This window comes from Musca autumnalis, unplaced genomic scaffold, assembly GCF_047663935.1.
Source record: "Musca autumnalis isolate F117 unplaced genomic scaffold, ASM4766393v1 scaffold_3, whole genome shotgun sequence".
NCBI lineage: Eukaryota > Metazoa > Arthropoda > Insecta > Diptera > Muscidae > Musca > Musca autumnalis.
Window position 1 is genome coordinate 237,779,781 of NW_027411866.1, and position 24,872 is coordinate 237,804,652.

The 24,872-nt window shown below is 38.8% G+C and overlaps 1 protein-coding gene across 1 annotated transcript; it reads left to right on the forward strand.

Annotated features, from left to right (window-relative positions):
* Window positions 1–6,495: 6,495 nt before the first annotated feature.
* Window positions 6,496–21,384, forward strand: LOC141398466 (calaxin). The gene is made up of 6 exons (XM_073975751.1): window positions 6,496–6,542; window positions 6,802–6,833; window positions 16,043–16,349; window positions 18,089–18,209; window positions 18,311–18,670; window positions 18,750–21,384. Exons 1-6 carry the CDS (start codon window positions 6,496–6,498, stop codon window positions 18,867–18,869), a joined length of 987 nt encoding a protein of 328 aa, XP_073831852.1. The 3' UTR covers window positions 18,870–21,384.
* Window positions 21,385–24,872: the final 3,488 nt, after the last annotated feature.

Sequence of the window (24,872 nt, forward strand, 5' to 3'; positions counted from 1 at the left end):
ACCAGACAAGCCCGCCATAGGTAAGTATGGGAAGAACCACTGTATCATACAGCCAGTGTATGACCTTTGGTCTGAGGCCAACTTTTACCGATGGAGTTCTTGCAGGAGTAGAGTGCCATAAAACCCCTCTTTGCCCTCTCCTCAGTGTTCCTTTTCCAACTTAGGCTTTGGTCCAGGATCACACCGAGGTATTTGGCTTCCGATGAAAGTCTTAAGGCAACACCGTCCAGTTTTGGTAGCAGAAATTCGGGAAGTTTGCGCTTCTTTGTGTAAAGTACGAGTTCCGTCTTTTCTGGATTCAATTCAAATCCATTGGCGCGAGCCCAGCGAGACAGCTGTACTAAAGCACGTTGCATCAGGTCTGGTATGGTAGGCAAGAACTTGCCACTAATGAGGATAACAACATCGTCAGCATAAGCTACCACCTTCGCTGGTTGAATTTCACAAGAATTTCATTTATTACGAGCGAATTATGAATGGATTCAAGTTTCACATTGTTGAAAGCTCCCTCTATATCGAGGAAGGCTGCAAGTGTGAAGCCCGATCCCTCCATATTTCTCTCAATATATCCAACCACCTCGTGTAAGGCGGTATCTACTGACTTGCCTTTAATATAGGCATGCTGCGAGTTGCTTATAATAGTGGGGCCTAGATGAGACCGGATGTCGTAGTCAAGTAGTCTCTCTAGAGCTTTAAGGAGGAAGGAAGAAAGACTAATAGGTCTATAGTCTTTAGGTAGTGTGTGACTTGGCTTCCCAGCTTTGGGAATGTAAGTCACCGTTACCTCCTTACATGAGTTAGGTATGTACGATAGACGCAGGCAGGCCCTATATACAGTGGCGGCCATATAATTAAGAACGACATCGTATTAAAAAGTATTTGACTTGCTACGTTCCAAATATTTGAATATTTATATGGAACAAAATTTGTAAATAAAGTACGCGGTAAGCACTTTTAAATAAAGCCAAAACATGTTTTAATTCTCCCTCGTTTATACGAAAGATACCACGATTTAGTAAAATAGTCATAAATCGACCTGGCCACATAATTAAGAACGATATAAATAAAAGTTACTTTAAGGTAATTTTCATACACAATATGTGAATATATCATTATGTATTTTAGAAATCGGTTATTTTGATTCATTCTTAGTATCAAATGTCCTTCAATGGTACATATTATTGAGTCTAAGTTTGATAATTAGGGCATACCTAAGGTTTTCCAAAATTTGCCCATAATTTGACGAATTTATTTTATTTTTGGGATCTAAAGCCACAGTTTTGGCTTCCTCTCATTCCTTCGACGATGCTCTGAACGATACCTTGTGATTGTCGTTCCATAATCGGCGCTAAATTACCCTTAAATTGGCTTTTATTCCACTTCTTTGAATCCTTTACGAGGGAATTGTCTGGGAAATAGTTTCATAAGAGTCATTTCCACCTTATAAAGCGGTAGGATTTTTGTCTGCAGGTAGAAGACAGGAAATGAAACAATAATATAACGTCTACACAAAACTTGGAAGAATTCCACACCGAATATAACATTTATTAACATAATGTTTTGAAACCTCGAATTCCAAAAAAAAATTGTGTATGTACATCAGACATTAGTTTATACAAACATTGTATTTTCATCCATAAAAAGTATTGATTTGACTAGTTTTGATATTAATATGAGCTTCATTGATTAAAAAGTCTTACATAACTATGCCTACCACACCCACAAAGACTTTGTGCAATGAAGGCTTTCAAAATATTAAACCTTTCATTTTTGTTTGGTGTACCGTTAGCCCAATTTTTTGTACAAAACGAAATTATTTTTTTATTTCCTGTCTACTACCTGCAGACAACAATCCTACCGATTTATAAGGTGGAAATGGCTCATACGAAACTATTTTCCAGACAATTCCCTCGTAAAGGACTCAAAGAAGTGGGTTAAAAGCCAATTTAAGGGTAATTTAGCGCCGATTATAGAACGACAATCACAAGGTATCGTTCAGAGCATCGTCGAAGGAATGAGAGGAAGCCAAAACTGTGGCTTTAGATCCCAAAAATAAAATAAATTCGTCAAATTATGGGCAAATTTTGGAAAACCTTAGGTATGCCCTAATTATCAAACTTAGACTCAATAATATGTACCATTGAAGGACATTTGATACTAAAAATGAATCAAAATAACCGATTTCTAAAATACATAACGATATATTCACATATTGTGTATGAAAATTACCTTAAAGTAACTTTTATTTATATCGTTCTTAATTATGTGGCCAGGTCGATTTATGACTATTTTACTAAATCGTGGTATCTTTCGTATAAACGAGGGAGAATTAAAACATGTTTTGGCTTTATTTAAAAGTGCTTACCGCGTACTTTATTTACAAATTTTGTTCCATATAAATATTCAAATATTTGGAACGTAGCAAGTCAAATACTTTTTAATACGATGTCGTTCTTAATTATATGGCCGCCACTGTATCTCCCTGATGGTTGACAGTACCGAATCAGCCACGTTCTGCAGCATAACTGGTATAATACCGTCCGATCCAGGGGATTTATAGGGCTGGAAACTGCTTATCACCCATTTAAGTCTTGGAATGCTAGTTAATCTATCAATCAGTTGCTCGTCCTGTGCCGTACAGCCCTGATTTTGATTTGTTTGCTGCAAATCACCTTTAAGGTCAGTACAGCCTGGAAGTGCACTTCTGACAACATATTTAGAGTTTCTAGACCAGAATTAGTCCACGTGCCGTTTTCTCGTTTGATGCTACCCATGGGCTTGGGATCGTTGGATAGAATCTTACGAAACCTGGCAGCTTCGTTAAGTCCTTCAGCGAAGCAAGTATAGTTGTATAGTTCATGAACGAACTAGTTCAATTGAACGATTCATTGAATAGAGCGTATGAACTAGATCAGTCGATATAGTTCAATAGTTCACTGAACTATAATCATCGGCCACCGTACGATCAACGAACGAACGATTCACAATCTAGTTCAACATGTCGTTCACATATGCATAAAGTTACGCCGTCGTCAGTGTTAAGTGATGCCTTGGTAATGTTATGAGTTTGTTTACGTTTTGGATCAAGGTACAATGAATAGCTGTTCGAAAGTGAAGATTTCTTCAAAAAAAAAAAAAAAATAAATAAATAAAAAATCCACATATTCCCATATTGAATGTGCCTTGTTCTGGATAGAAAAAAATAAAAAGAAACGCATAAGGCGGCGCTTTATGGCATTGACAGTTTCTACACACACACACACAACATAAGATTTTTGCTATTGTTTGTTTCTATTTGGTGTATGTATGCGTTTGATTGAACGATTATGATGCGAATGAATAAACTGGATAGTGAACTATGAACTAGATTACTGAACTAGTTCAGTTAAAAGAGCTGAACTATTGAACTAGATCTTTCAAATGAACTAGATTGTACAACTCTAGAAGCAAGTCCAAGATCTCTGTTTAGCCTTCGTGATTTCACTCTTGTACTTATTGAAATTAATCCTGTAGGTGTCCTAATCTGTACTGAGAGAAGATTTGCTGGCTTTATTATATGATTTCCTGGCTGCCTTGCGGAGATTAGCCAGGTCTTTACTCCACCATACCGGCTGGGATTTCTTTCCAGGGTAGGAAATTGGACAGAAATCCTCATAGCATCTCAGGAGTGACTTAGAACATTTACAGTTTCCTCGACTTCCTTTGCTGTGGACAACCTTTGGGGATTGCTTAGCACCGAAGTCGTTAGTGAACTGAATTTGTGCCAGTCTGTCCTCCTGGGATTCCTATATGGCTTTTGTTTCTCCGTAGTTATGAGGACTTTGAAGAATATCATCTTGTGATCAAAGAAAGAACACTCTTCAGATACCTTCCAGTCCATAACTTCGGAGTCGTCCATATTAGTTAGGGTGATGTCTATGATTTCCCCCTAACCCTATTTTGGAAAGTAGGTGTGGTACCCCTGTTACAAATTCTTAAATTATTTAATAAAATAAATTTCCCCAATGGAAGTGATGAGCATTTGCATCGCATCCGAGAATGATGTGGCCTGTGCTCCTCATTTCGTCCATCAGAACCTTTACGATGCCACCAGGTGGGTCGGGGTCTTCATAAGGCATGTATACAGAGGCCATTATAATGGGTTTCTTATACCCTCTGTCCATCCTTATGGTAGTGATGTCTCCCCTGCTGAAATTGGAGAGAAGCATTAGTTTTAGGTTCTTTTTTGCAACTACACATGTTCTCACCTTGTTTCCGTTCGAGGCAGAGAGGACAGTGTAGTTGTTATTGCTCAGTCCAGCAACATTATTGTTATATAAGTAAGGCTCCTGAACGAGAGCAATATCAATATTGGAGGTCGAGAGAGTTAGAAGGAGTTCGGCAGCAGCAGCTCTACAATGATGCACATTAATCCGCAAAACACTGAGCTGCTGCTGCCTACCTCCTACTGGTGCTTTGGTGGAATTCGGAAGCATATCCTTCCTAATCCGAAGTTAAACACCCCCTCTCGACTACGAAGTTATGATTCCCCGCTTACAGGAACCAAGAATTCTCCAGTTTTCCATCCGAAGACCGACGTTCTGCTTATCGACTAGCTTTAGTATTTTGTCCAACTCCATGGATGGAGGAGGGACCCATACTGAAGTAATCATCCCACACGGAATCTCAGCAACGCTGAATGCCGCCAGATCGCTCCCCTCCCAAAGAGGATCAAGATTATTAACTGTGGATTTAAGCAAAATCGACAGACTCCTTATTCTCACAGTTGATAACCTTGACCCCCTTGTAGGGGGCCGACTGACCGAGTCTAACTTTGCTGCGATCCACCTCGTCTGAGATGAGGACGTCTCTAAAATGACCCTCGATTTGCAACCAGTGACTTGTGCTGATCCGTCCATTGGGATCAGCCTTGTCATTGATGGCCACTCTCAGGTCATCCGGAACTGTCCGTCGCACAGCATTGTCACCTTGCCTGGATGTGCAGGGTTTGTCTTGGGACTTGCTTGCTGGTCCACAAGGTTTTTGTGAAGCTACAACAACTGTGGAAGTGTTGTTATTCCCTGTGTTGTCCTTTACACTATCCTTGATCACCATTGGCTCACAAGGTTTCTGCAAGGTGGCAGCTGCCGTGGAGTTGTCAGCTTCACAGTTGCTAGCTCCTGCACTAACCTTGGTTGCCGATGTAGCAGAGTTACGTGAGATAGTCGGCCGTGACAGCGTTGATTTCTTCGCTGCTGGTGGTTGCTCCTCAGAAGATCTCATCCTCTTCACCACTACGGGTGCAGTTGAATTGGTCACTGAGGGACCGACAGCCTTTGAGGATGCCGACGCTGTCACAGACCCATAATCTCGTTTTGCGAGCTTCCCCTTGCCCATCAGCTGACCCATCTCCATCACCTTGTTTAGGGGCTTTGAAGGAGGGGCGACGGAAAGGTTTGGGGAGGCAGCTTTGGGAGGTCAACTGCTGGTTGAGCAGGAAGGCATTCTGTCGTCACTTCCATGCGGGTTACGACAGTATTTCCTCTCTCACACGACGTGGGAATTTCATTAACTGGAAAATCCTTAATCGCTAAGTGAGGATATTTTCTTTCGAAACTCCTCGCAAACTTTAGGTTCTTCCGAATTAATTTAAATTCACTTTCGGTGATTATTTTGGAATCTTTACCGACGAATCGCTTGCAATACGATATCGCAAAACGATAGTCCTTTCTGTCCATTGCTTCTTTACTTGCTGCGTTTTTTGAGGTTGAAGGTTTTTGTGACTCAGCCATGCGTCCATGGTTGCGTCACACTCTCCGACAACTTCGTCCACCGCAGTTTGTCTAAGAAGCAATGGTGGTTTTTCTCCACCTGAACATGTTGGAGATGCGACCTTGTCAGACAGCTTGACTGGTGGAGGGAATAATAGTGATGTCCATTATTCCTTCCTCATTGGTTAAGGTTGAGTCGTTCACATCGTCGACCTGTTCGTCCTCCACATTTTTTAGTGGGAGAAAATTTTCCTCAATTTTAGAAAGAAGTACCCTACTATGTCTGTAGATATCGAAAACCGGGCTGTCGTCCACGCCCCTAATTGGCGCACAAAGCGAGGTGGTAGGGGAAATTGAGGAAGAGTTGTCCGTGTCCATGTTCCTAATCGTAAACAAGAGGGAAGTAGTTGCACTTGTAGAAGTGAAGACTGAGGGCGCCAAGGCATCCACACCAACAACAGCAACCTGTTGCACAAGTGCTGTTGTGATTTCTGTGGGGGCGGCTCGTATTCTGCTGACGACGTCTCAGTGGGGGCTGTGTTCACTAGAGTTGGGCAGATCTAGTTCCAAATAATTTCGACACTGATACAAGGTTTGGTTTTCTTTTCCATCTAAATACTTTCGAGACCAATAAATTAAATGAATCTTTTAATTCGCCGTTCTTTTGTCTTTTCACATGTTTTCATAGTCCTAATTTTCGGCAGTTGATACATGAATAATCTCGTTTTTTTGGTGGATGAACTAGATGGCTCCGGGACTACACAACTGTTCACGTAGTCACATTGGTCGACGGTGTCCTGATTCAGGCCCACTTCTGTTATTATTATTATTTTATATAAACTACTGTCTTCAGTGACAATTTGCTCCACTGTCTATTGGAGTACATGCCTTATTGCGTGTCCATTATTTGTTTAAATAGTTGCGCTGTTTAGTCAATAATGTTGATATTGCCTTAGGTAATATTTTCATGTTCATGACGTTTTACCTTACTCAACAACCTACCCAACCCGCCAAGCAACCCTTCAATTCATAATTTTCTCAAATTAAACAGGGCTACGACAAACTTTAATTCTCTAAGACAAGGTAAATTATCATAAATATGTACATATGTATATGAATTTGACGAATACAAACGAAAACGAAGGAAGACATGGAAATTTGTATGAAAACTATCAACTATCAGCCGATAAGGACATGTAATTATGTTGAATCCTTTTTTGAAGTAGTTTTTTTTTGTTACTTTTCTCATGTTTTCATGCCCAAAAATAAAACTTCTTCTGCATAATAAGCAGTCGCTGGTATGAATAAATATGCACGCCAAAGCTGAAAATAGACATAATGACTTATTGCGGAAGAAAACTTTCGTATTGGGATAGCTATTGCTCAACTTTATTATTCATCATCGTCATCATTGCCCTTTTGACATTTTTCGTTAATGTAAGAAAGGCGAAAGTTTTCCTCATTAATCCGCCGTGGTTACATTGTTTCTTTTGGGCGGTGCTTTGCTGTTTCTTTGCCAGACTTAGTTTTTCCTTGGAATCAGTTTTGAGAGTTCAAGTGCCGAGATAAATACCATCCATGGGTAAATATTTGCAAAGAAAATTTGATACAACAATTTCGCGAATTTTATTTTCAACAACTATTTACAATGTTTACAATATAGTAAACGGAGTCACAGAAGACTAAGTGAAATTTGCTGCAGTGAAACGTTAAATGTTGTGAACCAACAATTTCAGTTATAATAAAAATTTAAAATAACAAAGAAGTACATTTGTGTGCGGCTATAAAAAACAAGTTTATCAACTTATAGTATGTTTACGTTAGAGCTTTTTGCCGGGTTAAGTTTACGATGTTTTATTTGAAGTATATGCAATGGAATTGACAATTTAAATCCTACATGATTACTAAATGCATGTTTACATTGCAGCTTTTTAACGGATTAACCATCTTTATGAGGATTTATTTCACGTATACGCAATCCGGTTATATGTAAACTTACTATAACTATCCAAAGAAGTTATTTAAAACGAGTTTTAAAATGTTCCTATGAGACGTTAAACTTCACTTCCTTTATATTTGTAATTTATAAATATGAAATAAATATATACCTATGAGGCGTATGATGTATATTATTGATACGTTTAAATTACTACAACTCATACGTTACATCGTATAACTTATGGACCAGTATGCAAGGAAGCATGGACTTGTCCACTGAAAACATAATACCGTTGTAAGCAGGACAACAACGAACAGCATTTTAAAAGTTAAACTAAATTAGGACAAAATATTAGGAGATCCAAACTTTGGTCCAAATTTGTTCAAGAGATATCGTGCATACCAATTAATACCCTAGACCAGAGCGGGACGCGCTTCTTTGCAAAGACAGTATAATGAGGGCGCTCACTGAGTTGTTTTTGCATTTGCTTCTGTCTCTCACTTACAGTGTACGTGAATAAAAACAAAGAATAAATATCATGTGGTTGTTGTTTTCTTCACCCATACATAAACACATACTAAAACATTGATGGAAATTCTTGGGCGACCTAGTAGTTTTCCTTGTGTCTCAGAGCATGAATATGCCCTCTCCCTCATATGAATATAGGCTCTCTTTTACGGTATTGCCATATTGAAATAACTAAATGCCTTTTAAATTCAGTTTGATTTTGTGCATTAAGAATGTGGATAATGCACGAATTAATTTGAATTAAGGCAGTTAATGCAAATTAACAGGGTATTAGGGTATAAATGACATTTTTTAAATATTCGGGGGAACTACCGGAAGTTGTGGGCCAGTATTGCCTATCTTCGAACTGAAAGTATGACAAAATACCAGGAAGGCCAAATTTTGGATCAAATCGGTTAGTTCGAGAGTTATCGTGCTCTCCAGCCACTACATATGGTGCCATAGGTTTTTTTACAGCTTTCTGGCTGTTTTCTCAAGAAGTATGGACTTGCCCCTGAAAAAACTTTTACCGCCTTAAATGAGGCAGCGAATGCAAGTTGCTTCAAAAAATCAAAGTGATTTGAGAGCAGGTCTTAAAGTGAACTTATCCGTAATTTGGTGTGATAGGTACCCGAAGGAGTGGACAAACATAGTCCATATTCGAACCTGATTTATATCTGTTAGACATATTAGGATATGCAAAGTAGGGACTAAATCGGTCACTCTCTTCAAGAGTTATCGTGCGAGCAATTTTCCTGAACATTTTTGAAGTTTTGTGGGGGAGGTACCTGAAGGAGTGCGTTTGCGCTCCAACCACTACACACGGTGTCATAGTTGTTTTTGCATCTTTCAGACTATTTTCTCAGGAAGTATGGATTTGCCCCTGATGAAACTTGTACCGTCGTATGGAGGGCAGTGAATACAAGTTGCTTAAACAAAAATCAAGGTGATTCGAGAGATGGCGCTAAACTGAACTTATCCGAAATTTTGTGTGGGTGGACTTATTGAGTCCATTTTGGAACCTCATCTAAGTTTAGTAGAAATTTCGCGATGGGCAAAGTATGGATCCAATTGGTTACTTTCTTTAAGAGTTATCGTGCGCACAAATTTTCCGAACATTTTCGAACTTCTGTGGGGGAGGTACCGGAAGGAGTGGACCGATATAGCCCATCTTCGAACTTAAACTAAAGTTTGCATGATGAAACGATTATCGTCTTTTCATGGGGCATACATATCGTCGGTGTCATGCCTAAGTGTTCCATACGCTATTTTACGGCTTTGAGATAATCGCATTTTAAAGTTTGGGTTCACAACTGCGTGGAGCTTACTGAAGAACGCGATGAAGCGATTTGTTTGGGTTATTATCTTAGTATTAGTATTAGTATTAGTATTAGTATTAGTATTAGTATTAGTATTAGTATTAGTATTAGTATTAGTATTAGTATTAGTATTAGTATTAGTATTAGTATTAGTATTAGTATTAGTATTAGTATTAGTATTAGTATTAGTATTAGTATTAGTATTAGTATTAGTATTAGTATTAGTATTAGTATTAGTATTAGTATTAGTATTAGTATTAGTATTAGTATTAGTATTAGTATTAGTATTAGTATTAGTATTAGTATTAGTATTAGTATTAGTATTAGTATTAGTATTAGTATTAGTATTAGTATTAGTATTAGTATTAGTATTAGTATTAGTATTAGTATTAGTATTAGTATTAGTATTAGTATTAGTATTAGTATTAGTATTAGTATTAGTATTAGTATTAGTATTAGTATTAGTATTAGTATTAGTATTAGTATTAGTATTAGTATTAGTATTAGTATTAGTATTAGTATTAGTATTAGTATTAGTATTAGTATTAGTATTAGTATTAGTATTAGTATTAGTATTAGTATTAGTATTAGTATTAGTATTAGTATTAGTATTAGTATTAGTATTAGTATTAGTATTAGTATTAGTATTAGTATTAGTATTAGTATTAGTATTAGTATTAGTATTAGTATTAGTATTAGTATTAGTATTAGTATTAGTATTAGTATTAGTATTAGTATTAGTATTAGTATTAGTATTAGTATTAGTATTAGTATTAGTATTAGTATTAGTATTAGTATTAGTATTAGTATTAGTATTAGTATTAGTATTAGTATTAGTATTAGTATTAGTATTAGTATTAGTATTAGTATTAGTATTAGTATTAGTATTAGTATTAGTATTAGTATTAGTATTAGTATTAGTATTAGTATTAGTATTAGTATTAGTATTAGTATTAGTATTAGTATTAGTATTAGTATTAGTATTAGTATTAGTATTAGTATTAGTATTAGTATTAGTATTAGTATTAGTATTAGTATTAGTATTAGTATTAGTATTAGTATTAGTATTAGTATTAGTATTAGTATTAGTATTAGTATTAGTATTAGTATTAGTATTAGTATTAGTATTAGTATTAGTATTAGTATTAGTATTAGTATTAGTATTAGTATTAGTATTAGTATTAGTATTAGTATTAGTATTAGTATTAGTATTAGTATTAGTATTAGTATTAGTATTAGTATTAGTATTAGTATTAGTATTAGTATTAGTATTAGTATTAGTATTAGTATTAGTATTAGTATTAGTATTAGTATTAGTATTAGTATTAGTATTAGTATTAGTATTAGTATTAGTATTAGTATTAGTATTAGTATTAGTATTAGTATTAGTATTAGTATTAGTATTAGTATTAGTATTAGTATTAGTATTAGTATTAGTATTAGTATTAGTATTAGTATTAGTATTAGTATTAGTATTAGTATTAGTATTAGTATTAGTATTAGTATTAGTATTAGTATTAGTATTAGTATTAGTATTAGTATTAGTATTAGTATTAGTATTAGTATTAGTATTAGTATTAGTATTAGTATTAGTATTAGTATTAGTATTAGTATTAGTATTAGTATTAGTATTAGTATTAGTATTAGTATTAGTATTAGTATTAGTATTAGTATTAGTATTAGTATTAGCACTTTTCACTCGCAAGTAGAATCGAGCAAGTCTGAAATATGCTTCACGAGTGCGAGTAAAATAGAATATACTCGATTTATTTTTTCTACTCGCGCGAATACCGCCGGTAGATCTCGCGCGACTTTCGCGATTAGAATTCGAGCCAGTATTTGGTGACGTAGGGGATGAGACATACCAAGGAACGGTCCTGACCGGCTTTAACATGGCAAAGTCTAGGATTTATCTTGGTCCCTCTCTCATCTCAAGTGGACACTGACCTCCCCGTGGTGTCACCTGGGGAGCTGCCTTTAACACCCGTTAAATGTAGTGAGCTAACATGTGCCGCGCGTTTACCCATAAGAACGTTAAAAACTTGGGTTTGGGCACCGGGTTAGTAACCCTCCCCTAGAAAAAGCAGCCTACTATGAAAAAACAAATGAAAAGAAAAACAAATCCTTCTAAAGTTGACGACCCCCGCAAACGGGTGTGAGCACTTTATAGAGAAGGCGCAGTTTACGCATTGGCAGATGTACTTGAAAAGTACAAGGTCGACATTACTGCCATACAGGAAATACGATGGAACGGGAAAAGCGTCACAACAACACCTAAAGGTGAAGCACTGTATTATAGCTGTCATGACATAAAGCATGAGTTTTGTTGCGGATTTGTAGTTGGTCGGAAGTTAAAACACCTGGTCTCCAGCTTCACACCCGTGAATGAAAGACTTGCTACAATTCGAATAAAAGCAAAATTCTTCAACATCAGCTTTATTTGCGCTCATGCTCCCACTGAAGACAAGGACAGACCATAGATATATTTTATGAGCGCTTAGAAGAAACATATGACCGTTGTCCTGCCCATGACATTAAAATTGTTCTAGGCGATTTTAATGCCAAAATTTGGCCCAACAGTCGGAAAATTCAGTCTCCACAATGAAACATCTGACAATGGCATGAGGCTGATAGACTTCGCAGCGGTAAAGAACATGGTAGTTAGCAGCACCAGATTTAAACATCTCGACATCCATAAGGGCACCTGGCTGTCTCCAGATCAGAAAACAAGAAATCAAATTGATCACATTGTGATAGATGGAAGACATTCATCGAGCGTGTTGGATGTGCGCTCGTTCCGAGGAGCCAACAAACTCGGACCATTACTTAGTTGCAGCATAGGTACGCACCCGGTTAAACGTAGCAAACAAAGTACGAACAGACACAACACGAAAGATAGACATCGGTAAGCTGCAATCGCAACAGATAGCCACATCATATTCCACACAACTAGCCCAATTGCTTAATTAAAGCACTCCTCATCCCGATAACATTTCAGCGCAATGGCAAAGCATTGCCCACTCCATGCAAACAGCCGCATAATCCATACTTGGATACCAGAGACCTCCACCAAGGAATCCATGGTATGATCAGGAGTGTCGTGCTGCTACCGAAGAGAAAAATGCGGCATATAGTGCTACTTTACAATCCGTAGCAACGCGTAGCGCACGAGAGAGATATCGGGAGAAAAGGAGAGAGGAGAAACGTCTTTTCCGCAGGAGATGGAAAAGCGGAAGTGTGAAAAAATCGAGATGTACAGGAGCCAGAATGAAGTCCGAAAATTCTACCAAAGAGTGAAGCATTAAATTGATGGCTTTGGTACAGGCACCAGCAAGGTAATTTGGTAACTGATACAGATAGTGTGCTCAGGATATGGAAAGAGCATTTTTCAAACCTGTTGGTATCCAGCGGAGGCGACGAAGATACCACATATCCAATCCCAGAAGATGGTATTGAATGTATACCGCCAAGCCAAGATCAGGTAAAGACAGCAATAAACCGGCTGAAGAATAATAAGGCAGCAGGAGCCGATGGCTTACCAGCCTAGCTGTTCAAAACCGGAGGCGACACGCTGATAAAGTGTATTCATAAGCTAGTTAGCACCATCTGGCAGGAAGAACGAGTACACGACGATTGGAACCTGAGTATCCTGTGCCCCGTCCATAAGAAAGGAGATAAGACTGTATACTCTAACTATAGGGGCATAAGTCTACTACCAATTGCCTACAAGATCGTGTCAGGAATATTGTGCGAACGACTAAAGCCTATGGTCAACGAGATAATTGGGCCATACCAATGCGGCTTTAGACCTGGCTAGTCCACCATTGACCAGATATTTACCCTGCGTTCAAAGGTATTCCAAGCAATGTCTGAATTTGGTATCCCCGCAAAGCTCATTCGGTTTTGTAAAATGACTTCAACTGACACGAGATTCTCAGTTAAAATAGGAAAGAACCTCTCCGAAGAATTTTGCACCAAAAGAGGTATCAGGCAAGGAGACAGCCTCTCGTGTGATCTCTTCAACATCCTGCTGGAAAAGGTTATTCGAGAGGCAAACATCAAAAGAAGTGGCACAATCCACACCAATAGCCACATGTTACTTGCTTATGCTGATGATATAGACATCATGGGACGATCAGTAAAAGAAGTAACCGATACCTTTATGAATGTCGAAGAAGAACCTGCTAAAGTGGATCTGGCGGTAAACGGCGAGAAGACCAAGCTGATTGAGATCGGACCAACTGTTGTACTTGGTTCCTATAATTTTGAGGTAGTAAAAGACTTCGTATACCTCGGCACCGCCGTAAACACAACAAACGACATCAGTTGTGTAAGTACTTTAAAAACAAAGCCACAACTCGTCAAAAAAAACGCTTTACAAAACACTGACACCACCCCTGCTGATGTATGGTTCCGAAGCCTGGGTACTTGCGCAAGCAGATAAAGCAGTGCTTCGTGTGTTTGAGAGAAAAATTCTTCGAAAGATCTACGGACCAATCTGCGTTGACGGTGAATATCGACATCGCATGAACCACGAGCTGTATCTGCTATACAACGACATCAATATTGTTAAACGTATCGAGATGCAGCGATTGCGTTGGCTGGGCCATATCATGAGAATGACCGATGATGAACCCGCTTAAAAGGCGTATAAATATGAGCCGCTTGGCGATGCACGCAGAATTGGCAGGCCAAAGAATAGATGGCGCAAACAAGTGGATGAAAAGATGACAAGGCGCGGTATTCCAGAAAGAGAAGCAATAGACAGAGAGAAATGGTTCGGCCTATAGAACAAATGTTCTGTAATGGGCCAGCTAAGTAAGTAAGTATTTCGGAGCTCTGTCAATTAGTAAATTATAGTGCTCATCAATTGTTGTTGGTTCCTCTGTATTCAGATGGGCCTGAGCGGGCAAAACATGTCTACTACATAATGGCAGGGATGTTCACGGCGGTAGAACCTAAACAGGTACCGGTAAAATATCGTGGAGTCATGAGATTGCACACCGTTGCTGTCTTTGGGGCGGTATTCTAGCAACGTTTGAATATTCTTCCACAGTGTAGTGCTAAAATGTTCATACCACAGTGGCGCCGCGTAGCCTACCACAGAGGTCAACAAGGTTATATTGTTGTCCGCCGGCCAACGACTGCGGAATTTCAGAAAGGTAAAGGTTAAACAGTTCCGGAGATATCACCCCATTTGCGGGGTGGTATGTCCTCGAACAGCTTGATATGGTTGACGGTATCGGAAGCTTTCGATATATTTCGAGTGGGCCGAACGCTGTGGATGATTTCGCGTCTGCAACATCGCCCATCGTAAATTGTGGTGGTACCTACTCATATGGGAGGGTTCTTCTTATACGGCGTAATACACTCTGCTTCGCTCTATCACTCTCGGGGTGCCGGTTAAAATAACTCGCGAAACTCTTCTGATCTATTACTGACACACCGTTGAAAGTAACAGGCATTCATCCTTCTTTCCCGGATTCGAGAGTGAATAACCCTTGCCCACGATTTACTTAATCCTGTACCAATTTTACATTGCTTCAGGTGGTCTAGCTACTTTTTTCCGCGTGTTCGCCTGGTAGCCTGTTGACTTCAAAAGTAAGTTTTCTAAATTTTGGGTCGAAACTCATCTCCCTTATTTGCTATTCCCGTCATCTCTTTTGGGAAATTTGGTCTGTTTTTGGGTATTCGATATGTAGCGAGCGGCTGCAACAGTGATGATGTCCCGAAAAATTCTCTCAGCTACCCAAGGATCTGAGGGCGGCTCTCTGAAACGGTAAATTGGTAAATTTTTTGAACCCTTGCCAATCACCTTTCCCATGAGTTTATGAAGTCAGGTGATCTGCTTACGGATACGATGATGCGAAGATGGTCTGAGCCAAGAGAAATAACCCGTTGCCTGGACTCATCATTTGTCAGACAGGGTGCCACAATAATGATGTCTGGCGAGCTGTGGTAATCTCCTATTATCCTTGTCTTCATTCATCGTGCAAAATGTGGAATGTGGAAATTTGAACGCACTGGCCTTAAACATTCCCACCTTCTCTACAAACTGTGCTGAGGTACTGCAATTACGACAACCAAACATTGACTACGTTGACATAAAGGATGATATGTTTGTTTACATCAATTGTAAACAAACGCACACGAAAGGACATGTTTGTTTACTGCTGTTGCTATAGGGGTCTACATATTGGGTCTCAGATGATATATGTAGGTTGTCGTTCATGTGTGGGCGTTCCGACGGGGGGAGTAAATTAATTTGCCATAGTTTCGAGACATCAACAACCACTTTCAAACAGACACACAAACAAAACAAAGAAAATTGAAGACATGTTTTGCATGTCGTGCAAATAGTTTTAATAACTTTTTGTTGTTGTTGTTGTTGTTGATTTTCAATATCTACTCTTTATATGACTTTGTTTGTTATTTTGTTGTTGTTATTTTCCTAAAATTCTGTGTTAATTCCATTATTGTGATTGTGTTTTTTTCTCGTATGTGTTCCCAATGTTTCTACACATTAGCAACCAAGACTAGAGCGGGTGTCAGTCCCACACCCCGAGGTGTCAATAACAACGGCAGCAACAACACCGTTAATGCAGTTGGTGTAGGTGTTGGCGGCCCAGAGGATATTGCCAAGAAAAATGCAAACACATCGGCCATATTGAAATCAGTTTCAGCATTTTTGGCAAGCGGTAAACGTCATTCGGAAAATTCCAAACAATCCGAAAAAAGTAGACCGCGTACTCGTCGCAACAAAATGGATGAGTCCAGTTGTAAGATGAATCCCAAGTTACTGGATCAGCTGAGGAAGAAGACACGATTTTCAAAGTGAGTATAAAGAACATATGTAATATAGCCAATCGAAAATGGTTCTATTCAGCCAGGCTGAATAAAAGTTTTCCTATAGAAAACCTTATTCAGCCAGGCTGAATAAAAGTTTTCCTATAGAAAACCTTATTCAGCCAGGCTGAATAAAAGTTTTCCTATAGAAAACCTTATTCAGCCAGGCTGAATAAAAGTTTTCCTATAGAAAACCTTATTCAGCCAGGCTGAATAAAAGTTTTCCTATAGAAAACCTTATTCAGCCAGGCTGAATAAAAGTTTTCCTATAGAAAACCTTATTCAGCCAGGCTGAATAAAAGTTTTCCTATAGAAAACCTTATTCAGCCAGGCTGAATAAAAGTTTTCCTATAGAAAACCTTATTCAGCCAGGCTGAATAAAAGTTTTCCTATAGAAAACCTTATTCAGCCAGGCTGAATAAAAGTTTTCCTATAGAAAACCTTATTCAGCCAGGCTGAATAAAAGTTTTCCTATAGAAAACCTTATTCAGCCAGGCTGAATAAAAGTTTTCCTATAGAAAACCTTATTCAGCCAGGCTGAATAAAAGTTTTCCTATAGAAAACCTTATTCAGCCAGGCTGAATAAAAGTTTTCCTATAGAAAACCTTATTCAGCCAGGCTGAATAAAAGTTTTCCTATAGAAAACCTTATTCAGCCAGGCTGAATAAAAGTTTTCCTATAGAAAACCTTATTCAGCCAGGCTGAATAAAAGTTTTCCTATAGAAAACCTTATTCAGCCAGGCTGAATAAAAGTTTTCCTATAGAAAACCTTATTCAGCCAGGCTGAATAAAAGTTTTCCTATAGAAAACCTTATTCAGCCAGGCTGAATAAAAGTTTTCCTATAGAAAACCTTATTCAGCCAGGCTGAATTGCAGTTATCCTATAGAAAACCTTATTCAGCCAGGCTGAATTAAAGTTTTCCTACGGAAAACCTTATTCAGCCAGGCTGAATTACAGTTTTCCTATAGAAAACCTTATTCAGCCAGGCTGAATTACAGTTTTCCTATAGAAAACCTTATTCAGCCAGGCTGAATTACAGTTTTCCTATAGAAAACCTTATTCAGCCAGGCTGAATTACAGTTTTCCTATAGAAAACCTTATTCAGCCAGGCTGAATTACAGTTTTCCTATAGAAAACCTTATTCAGCCAGGCTGAATTACAGTTTTCCTATAGAAAACCTTATTCAGCCAGTCTGAATTACAGTTTTCCTATAGAAAACCTTATTCAGCCAGGCTGAATTACAGTTTTCCTATAGAAAACCTTATTCAGCCAGGCTGAATTACAGTTTTCCTATAGAAAACCTTATTCAGCCAGGCTGAATTACAGTTTTCCTATAGAAAACCTTATTCAGCCAGGCTGAATTACAGTTTTCCTATAGAAAACCTTATTCAGCCAGGCTGAATTACAGTTTTCCTATAGAAAACCTTATTCAGCCAGGCTGAATTACAGTTCTCCTATAGAAAACCTTATTCAGCCAGGCTGAATTACAGTTTTCCTATAGAAAACCTTATTCAGCCAGGCTGAATTACAGTTTTCCTATAGAAAACCTTATTCAGCCAGGCTGAATTACAGTTTTCCTATAGAAAACCTTATTCAGCCAGGCTGAATTACAGTTTTCCTATAGAAAACCTTATTCAGCCAGGCTGAATTACAGTTTTCCTATAGAAAACCTTATTCAGCCTTTAGGTTGTGTTAATTTTGATAATGTTCCTTGTATTTTATTTAGAGATGAAATTGAATCCCTTCATCGCATTTATCGGAAATTAGTAGCCAATAATCAGTATGCCGCAAAGTCCTTATCATCAGTACCATCGGGAGCAGCCATTGTCAAACCACAAACACAAGAGGTAAGGTACAATTATTCTTCGGCAAACATTTCTGCTCCAAAGTTTCGCATACTCATTTTTTAACTTTTTATTTGTTTTTGTCTATCCCCCCTCCCCCAAAGGGCATTGACCGGATTGTCTTCCGTGAACTATTACACAGTACCTTCGACATTGTTACCGAGGAAATTCTAATGGAACGAATTTTCTGCAGCTGGGATAAGTCGCACGAAGGTTTACCCATACGCCTGGAAGGATGGCTAATTGGACTATCGACATTTTTGCGTGGCAACCCCACAGAGAGGGCGGCATTTTGTTTTCGGGTCTATGATTTAAATGGTGATGGTTTTATAACCAAAGATGAAATGTTCACCCTGCTAAGGAATTGCCTCATCAAGCAGCCACAGGATGAAGACCCGGATGAGGGTGTTAAGGATTTGGTGGAAATTTGTCTGAAAAAATTCGATGTTGATAAGGATGGCAAGGTGAGTTTATGGCAATATGGCAAGCTAATAATTGTTATTATTTACAATGTATATCTTCTCTCCCTTCTCTTTCTTCTAGGTTTCCCTCGAAGACTTTATGACAACAGTAACGACACAGCCATTGCTCATCGAGGCCTTTGGCCAGTGTTTACCCACTGACAGTGCCATTGTTTCGTTTTTCTCCACACTACAAATATAAATGACGAAAGCGATGTTTCCCCCCACTCCCTGCCCCCAAACAACCTTACTTTACCTGGGATCATGAATGATGTCTCACAAGGAAAATGCAAAACGATTTTAAAAATTTATGAAACGTGCAATTTTCAAATAAATTGTTTGATGTCGGCGTTCTCTTTATTGGAAGCATTAAAGATGGCCGGTCGCCTGCCATTAGAGAGGGTGGCTGGCAGACAGGCAACCGTGTTTTGCTGACATGTTATTATTTTTATTAAAACTGTTTGTTTAAATTTGTGTAGTTAGAAATATATGTGAGTATATGGTCGAACGATTTGCTTAAGTGGTCTCAGTGTGACGTCTATATTTCAACTTTCTGCAAGTCATGGTGTCTGGCAATTGTTTGTAGTGAATTTATCCATATGGATCAACCCTTTAACCACTCACACTGGTATTGAAGGTGAATGTTATTATCACTGATGGTTTCACTTAAATAAAAATAAGGTTTTCCATAGGAAAACTGCAATTCAGCCTGGCTGAATAAGGTTTTCCATAGGAAAACTGCAATTCAGCCTGGCTGAATAAGGTTTTCCATAGGAAAACTGCAATTCAGCCTGGCTGAATAAGGTTTTCCATAGGAAAACTGCAATTCAGCCTGGCTGAATAAGGTTTTCCATAGGAAAACTGCAATTCAGCCTGGCTGAATAAGGTTTTCCATAGGAAAACTGCAATTCAGCCTGGCTGAATAAGGTTTTCCATAGGAAAACTGCAATTCAGCCTGGCTGAATAAGGTTTTCCATAGGAAAACTGCAATTCAGCCTGGCTGAATAAGGTTTTCCATAGGAAAACTGCAATTCAGCCTGGCTGAATAAGGTTTTCCATAGGAAAACTGCAATTCAGCCTGGCTGAATAAGGTTTTCCATAGGAAAACTGCAATTCAGCCTGGCTGAATAAGGTTTTCCATAGGAAAACTGCAATTCAGCCTGGCTGAATAAGGTTTTCCATAGGAAAACTGCAATTCAGCCTGGCTGAATAAGGTTTTCCATAGGAAAACTGCAATTCAGCCTGGCTGAATAAGGTTTTCCATAGGAAAACTGCAATTCAGCCTGGCTGAATAAGGTTTTCCATAGGAAAACTGCAATTCAGCCTGGCTGAATAAGGTTTTCCATAGGAAAACTGCAATTCAGCCTGGCTGAATAAGGTTTTCCATAAAAAAACTGCAATTCAGCCTGGCTGAATAAGGTTTTCCATAGGAAAAGTGCAATTCAGCCTGGCTGAATAAGGTTTTCCATAGGAAAAGTGCAATTCAGCCTGGCTGAATAAGGTTTTCCATAGGAAAAGTGCAATTCAGCCTGGCTGAATAAGGTTTTCCATAGGAAAAGTGCAATTCAGCCTGGCTGAATAAGGTTTTCCATAGGAAAAGTGCAATTTAGCCTGGCTGAATAAGGTTTTCCATAGGAAAAGTGCAATTCAGCCTGGCTGAATAAGGTTTTCCATAGGAAAAGTGCAATTCAGCCTGGCTGAATAAGGTTTTCCATAGGAAAAGTGCAATTCAGCCTGGCTGAATAAGGTTTTCCATAGGAAAAGTGCAATTCAGCCTGGCTGAATAAGGTTTTCCATAGGAAAAGTGCAATTCAGCCTGGCTGAATAAGGTTTTCCATAGGAAAAGTGCAATTCAGCCTGGCTGAATAAGATTTTCCATAGGAAAAGTGCAATTCAGCCTGGCTGAATAAGGATTTCCATAGGAAAAGTGCAATTCAGCCTGGCTGAATAAGGTTTCCCATAGGAAAAGTGCAATTCAGCCTGGCTGAATAAGGTTTTCCATAGGAAAAGTGCAATTCAGCCTGGCTGAATAAGGTTTTCCATAGGAAAAGTGCAATTCAGCCTGGCTGAATAAGGTTTTCCATAGGAAAACTGCAATTCAGCCTGGCTGAATAAGGTTTTCCATAGGAAAACTGCAATTCAGCCTGGCTGAATAAGGTTTTCCATAGGAAAACTGCAATTCAGCCTGGCTGAATAAGGTTTTCCATAGGAAAACTGCAATTCAGCCTGGCTGAATAAGGTTTTCCATAGGAAAACTGCAATTCAGCCTGGCTGAATAAGGTTTTCCATAGGAAAACTGCAATCCATAGTTCGACATTTCCACCTGGAATTTCTTCAGCTTGTATTATGGAGTGTTTTTGTTAACTATATTATTATTTTTATTAAAAGAACATTTTCAAGTTCATGAACACACTCATTCTGCCGGAGAACATAGAAATTCATATAAAAAACAGCAGGTGGTTGATAAGAAAGCCACTCATCAATTTTGTTTTTTTTTTCTTTGCTTCAACAATTTTATCTAATCGTGCAAAAAAAGCTTTTTGTTTTATTTTTGATGCCATGCTGCTGCTGTTGCACAGCCAGAGTCAACAACAACTTGAACTTGAATGATAATCCAAATTTGTTATAGTTGTTGTTGTTTTTGTTTGTTGTATTTTGTACTAAAATGATGATTATTACTTAAAGTGGTTAATAAAACAATGTTTATGAACTTTGAATGACTGTTGTTGGTTGTTCCAGTTGTTATTAATTTTAAATTGCATAATCTTTATTGGGATTAGGGGTAGTTATTACTGACATATCAGAGGTGTTCAGAGGTCTTTGCGAACATTTCTAAAGAGTTTTTAGTATCAAAGTTGCTGTATTTTCTAACGTGTTTGATTACACGGGGTGACGTAGGGGATGGAAGATACCAAGCAACGGTCCTGACCGGTTTTAACATGGCAAAGCTAAGGATTTATCTTGGTCCCTCTTTCATCCCAAGTGGACACTGACCTCACCGTGGTGTCACCTGGGGAACTGCCTTTAACACCCGTTAAAGGTAGTGAGCTAACATGTGTCGCGCGTTCACCCATAAGAACGTTTAAAACTTGGGTTTGGGCGTCGGGTTAGTAACCCTCCCCTAGAAAAAACAGTCTACTATGAAAAAAGGAAAGAAAAGAAAAACAAACACCTCTAAAGTTGACGAACCCCGCAAACGTTTTAAGGACCATGATCTGCGAATCTGCACCTGGAATGTTCGCTCGCTTTATAGAGAAGGTGCAGTTTACGCATTGGCAAATGTACTTGAAAAGTACAAGGCCGACATTACTGCCATACAGGAAATACGATGGAATGGGAAAGGGGTCACAACAACACCTAAAGGTGACGCACTGTATTATAGCTGACATGACGTAAAGCTTGAGTTTGGTTGCGGATTTGTAGTTAGTCGGAGACTAAAACATCTGGTATCCAGCTTCACTCCAGCGAATGAAAGACTCGCTGCAATTCGATTAAAAGCAAAATTCTTCAACATCAGCTTTATTTGCGCTCATGCTCCCACTGAAGACAAGGACGAACAAACCAAAGATATTTTTTACGAGCGCTTAGAATAAACTTATGAACGTTGTCCTGCCCATGACATTAAAATTATTCTAGGCGATTTTAATGCCAAAATTGGAAAGGAGAATATCTTTGGCCCAACAGTCGGAAAATTCAGTCTCAACAGTGAAACATAGACTTCGCAGCGGCAAAAAGCATGGTAGTTAGCAGCACCAGATTTCAACATCTCGACATCCATTAGGGCACCTGGCTGTCTCCAGATCAGAAAACAAGAAATCAAATTGATCACGTTGTGATAGATGGAAGACATGCATCGAGCGTGTTGGATGTGTGTTCGTTCCGAAGAGCAAACATAGACTCGGACCACTACCTTGTTGCAGCAAAAGTAAGCACCCGCTTAAACGTAGCAAACAAACTACGAACAGACACAACACGAAAGTTAGACATCGGAAAGCTGCAATCACAACAGATAGCCACAGCATATTCCACTCAACTGGCCCAATTGCTTAATCAAAGCACTCCTCATCCCGATAACATATCAGCGCAATGGCAAAGCATTGCCCATTCCATGCAAACAGCCGCAAAATCCATACTTGGATACCAGAGATCTCCACCAAGGAATCCATGGTATGATCAGGAGTGTCGTGTTGCTACCGAAGAGAAAAATGCGGCATATAGGGCTACTTTACAATCCGTAGCAACGCGTAGCGCACGAGAGAGGTATCGGGAGAAAAGGAGAGAGGAGAAACGTCTTTTCCGCAGGAAAAAGGCAGAGATGGAAAAGCGGGAGTGTGAACAAATCGAGATGTACAGGAGACAGAATGAAGTCCGAAAATTCTACCAAAGAGTGAAACATCAAACTGATGGCTTTGGCACTGGCACTAGCACATCCTCCTGTAGAGACCAGCAAGGTAATTTGGTAACTAATACAGATAGTGTGCTAAGGATATGGAAAGAGCATTTTTCCAAACTGAGGGTATCCAATAGTAGCGAAGTCGACGAAGATACCTCAGATCCAATCGCAGAAGATGGTATTGAATCTATACCACCCGGCCAAGATAAGATAAAGACAGCAATAAACCGGCTGAGCTGTTTAAAACCGGAAGCGACACGCTGATAAGGTGTATGCATCAGCTAGTTAGCTCCATCTGGCAGGAAGAACGCGTACCCGACGATTGAAACCTGAGCATCCTGTGTCCCGTCCATAAGAAAGGAGATAAGACTTTATGCTGCAACTATAGGGGCATAAGTCTTCTCACTATCGCGTACAAGATATTAAAGCCCATGGTCAACGAAATAATTGGACCATACCAATGCGGCTTTAGACCTGGCAAGTCCACCATTGACCAGATATTTACCCTGCGGCAACCAGGATACCACCTTTTTGTCGATTATAAAGCAGCCTTTGAAAGCCCGCTGCGTTCAAAGGTATTCCAAGCCATGTCTGAAGTTGGTATCCCCGCAAAGCTCATCCGGCTTTGTAAAATGACTTTAACTGACACGAGGTCCTCAGTTAAAATAGGAAAGAACTTCTCCGAAGAGTGTGGTACCAAAAGAGGTTTCAGACAAGGAGACAGCCTTTCGTGTGATCTAGAGACAAACGTCAAAAGAAGTGGCACAATCTATACCAATAGTCACATGTTACTTGCTTATGCTGATGATATAGACATCATGGGCCGATCAGTAAAAGAAGTAACCGACACCTTTATGAAGGTCGAAGGAGAATCTGCTAAAGTGGGTCTGGCGGTAAACGGTGAGAAGACAAAGTTGATGGTATCGACGCACAATGCGTCCATTGAGCTCGGACCGACTGTTGAACTTGGTTCCTATAATATTGAGGTAGTAAAAGACTTCGTCTACCTAGGCACATCCGTAAACACAACAAACGACATCAGTTGTGAAATAAAAAGAAGAATTGTATTGGCCAACAGATGCTACTTTGGTTTAAGTAAGCAGTTTAAAAACAAAGCCACATCTCGTCAAACAAAAATAACGCCCTACAAAACACTATTTCTACCCGTGCTGATGTATGGCTCCGAAGCCTGGGTACTTGCGCAAGCAGACATGGCAGTGCTTAGTGCGTTTGAGACAAAAATTCTTCGAAATATATACGGAACAATCTGCGTTGACGGTGAATATCGACGTCGCATGAACCACGAGCTGTATCTGCTATACAACGACATCAATATGCCTATGTAAAATAATTATATTATGTGCAAACTAATATTGTGATATTTATTGTCGAAAACAAAATATATTTACAATATTCTTTTTACATTGCAGTGAGTGCTTACGATTGCTTTTAAAATATAAAAGAAAATTGCGTTCTTATTAATTTTATATTGTTACGGAATTAGATTTAACTAATCTCCGTGTAGACGTTGTTTTATTCCCCAGTACGAGTTGTACCAAATAAAACAGGGTTCGTTTTAGATTACGTTTCTACAATGCTTTATTTACTTTATTAAACTTATTCGGAACTGACTTTAATTACTAAGCACACAGCTTGTCTCTAGTTAGCACGCAGCTATTCTTTAACCGATCTGTTCAGTTCAACGCTTAAAACACAACTAACTCGTCACTGCTAGTTCCAACTGAATTTATATCCCAAAATCTCCCTGTTCGAGAGTCCTCTAGAACACGTCTGGCAACACCTCAAATATGT

Bases quoted from the DNA above. Each gene is read 5' to 3' on its own strand.
- LOC141398466 (XM_073975751.1), top strand. From the start codon at position 6,496: ATGGCTCCGGGACTACACAACTGTTCACGTAGTCACATTGGTCGACG. The intron at 6,543-6,801 runs GTGTCCTGATTC...CAAATTAAACAG, and splicing joins CGTAGTCACATTGGTCGACG to GGCTACGACAAACTTTAATT. The intron at 18,210-18,310 runs GTAAGGTACAAT...CCTCCCCCAAAG, and splicing joins TCAAACCACAAACACAAGAG to GGCATTGACCGGATTGTCTT.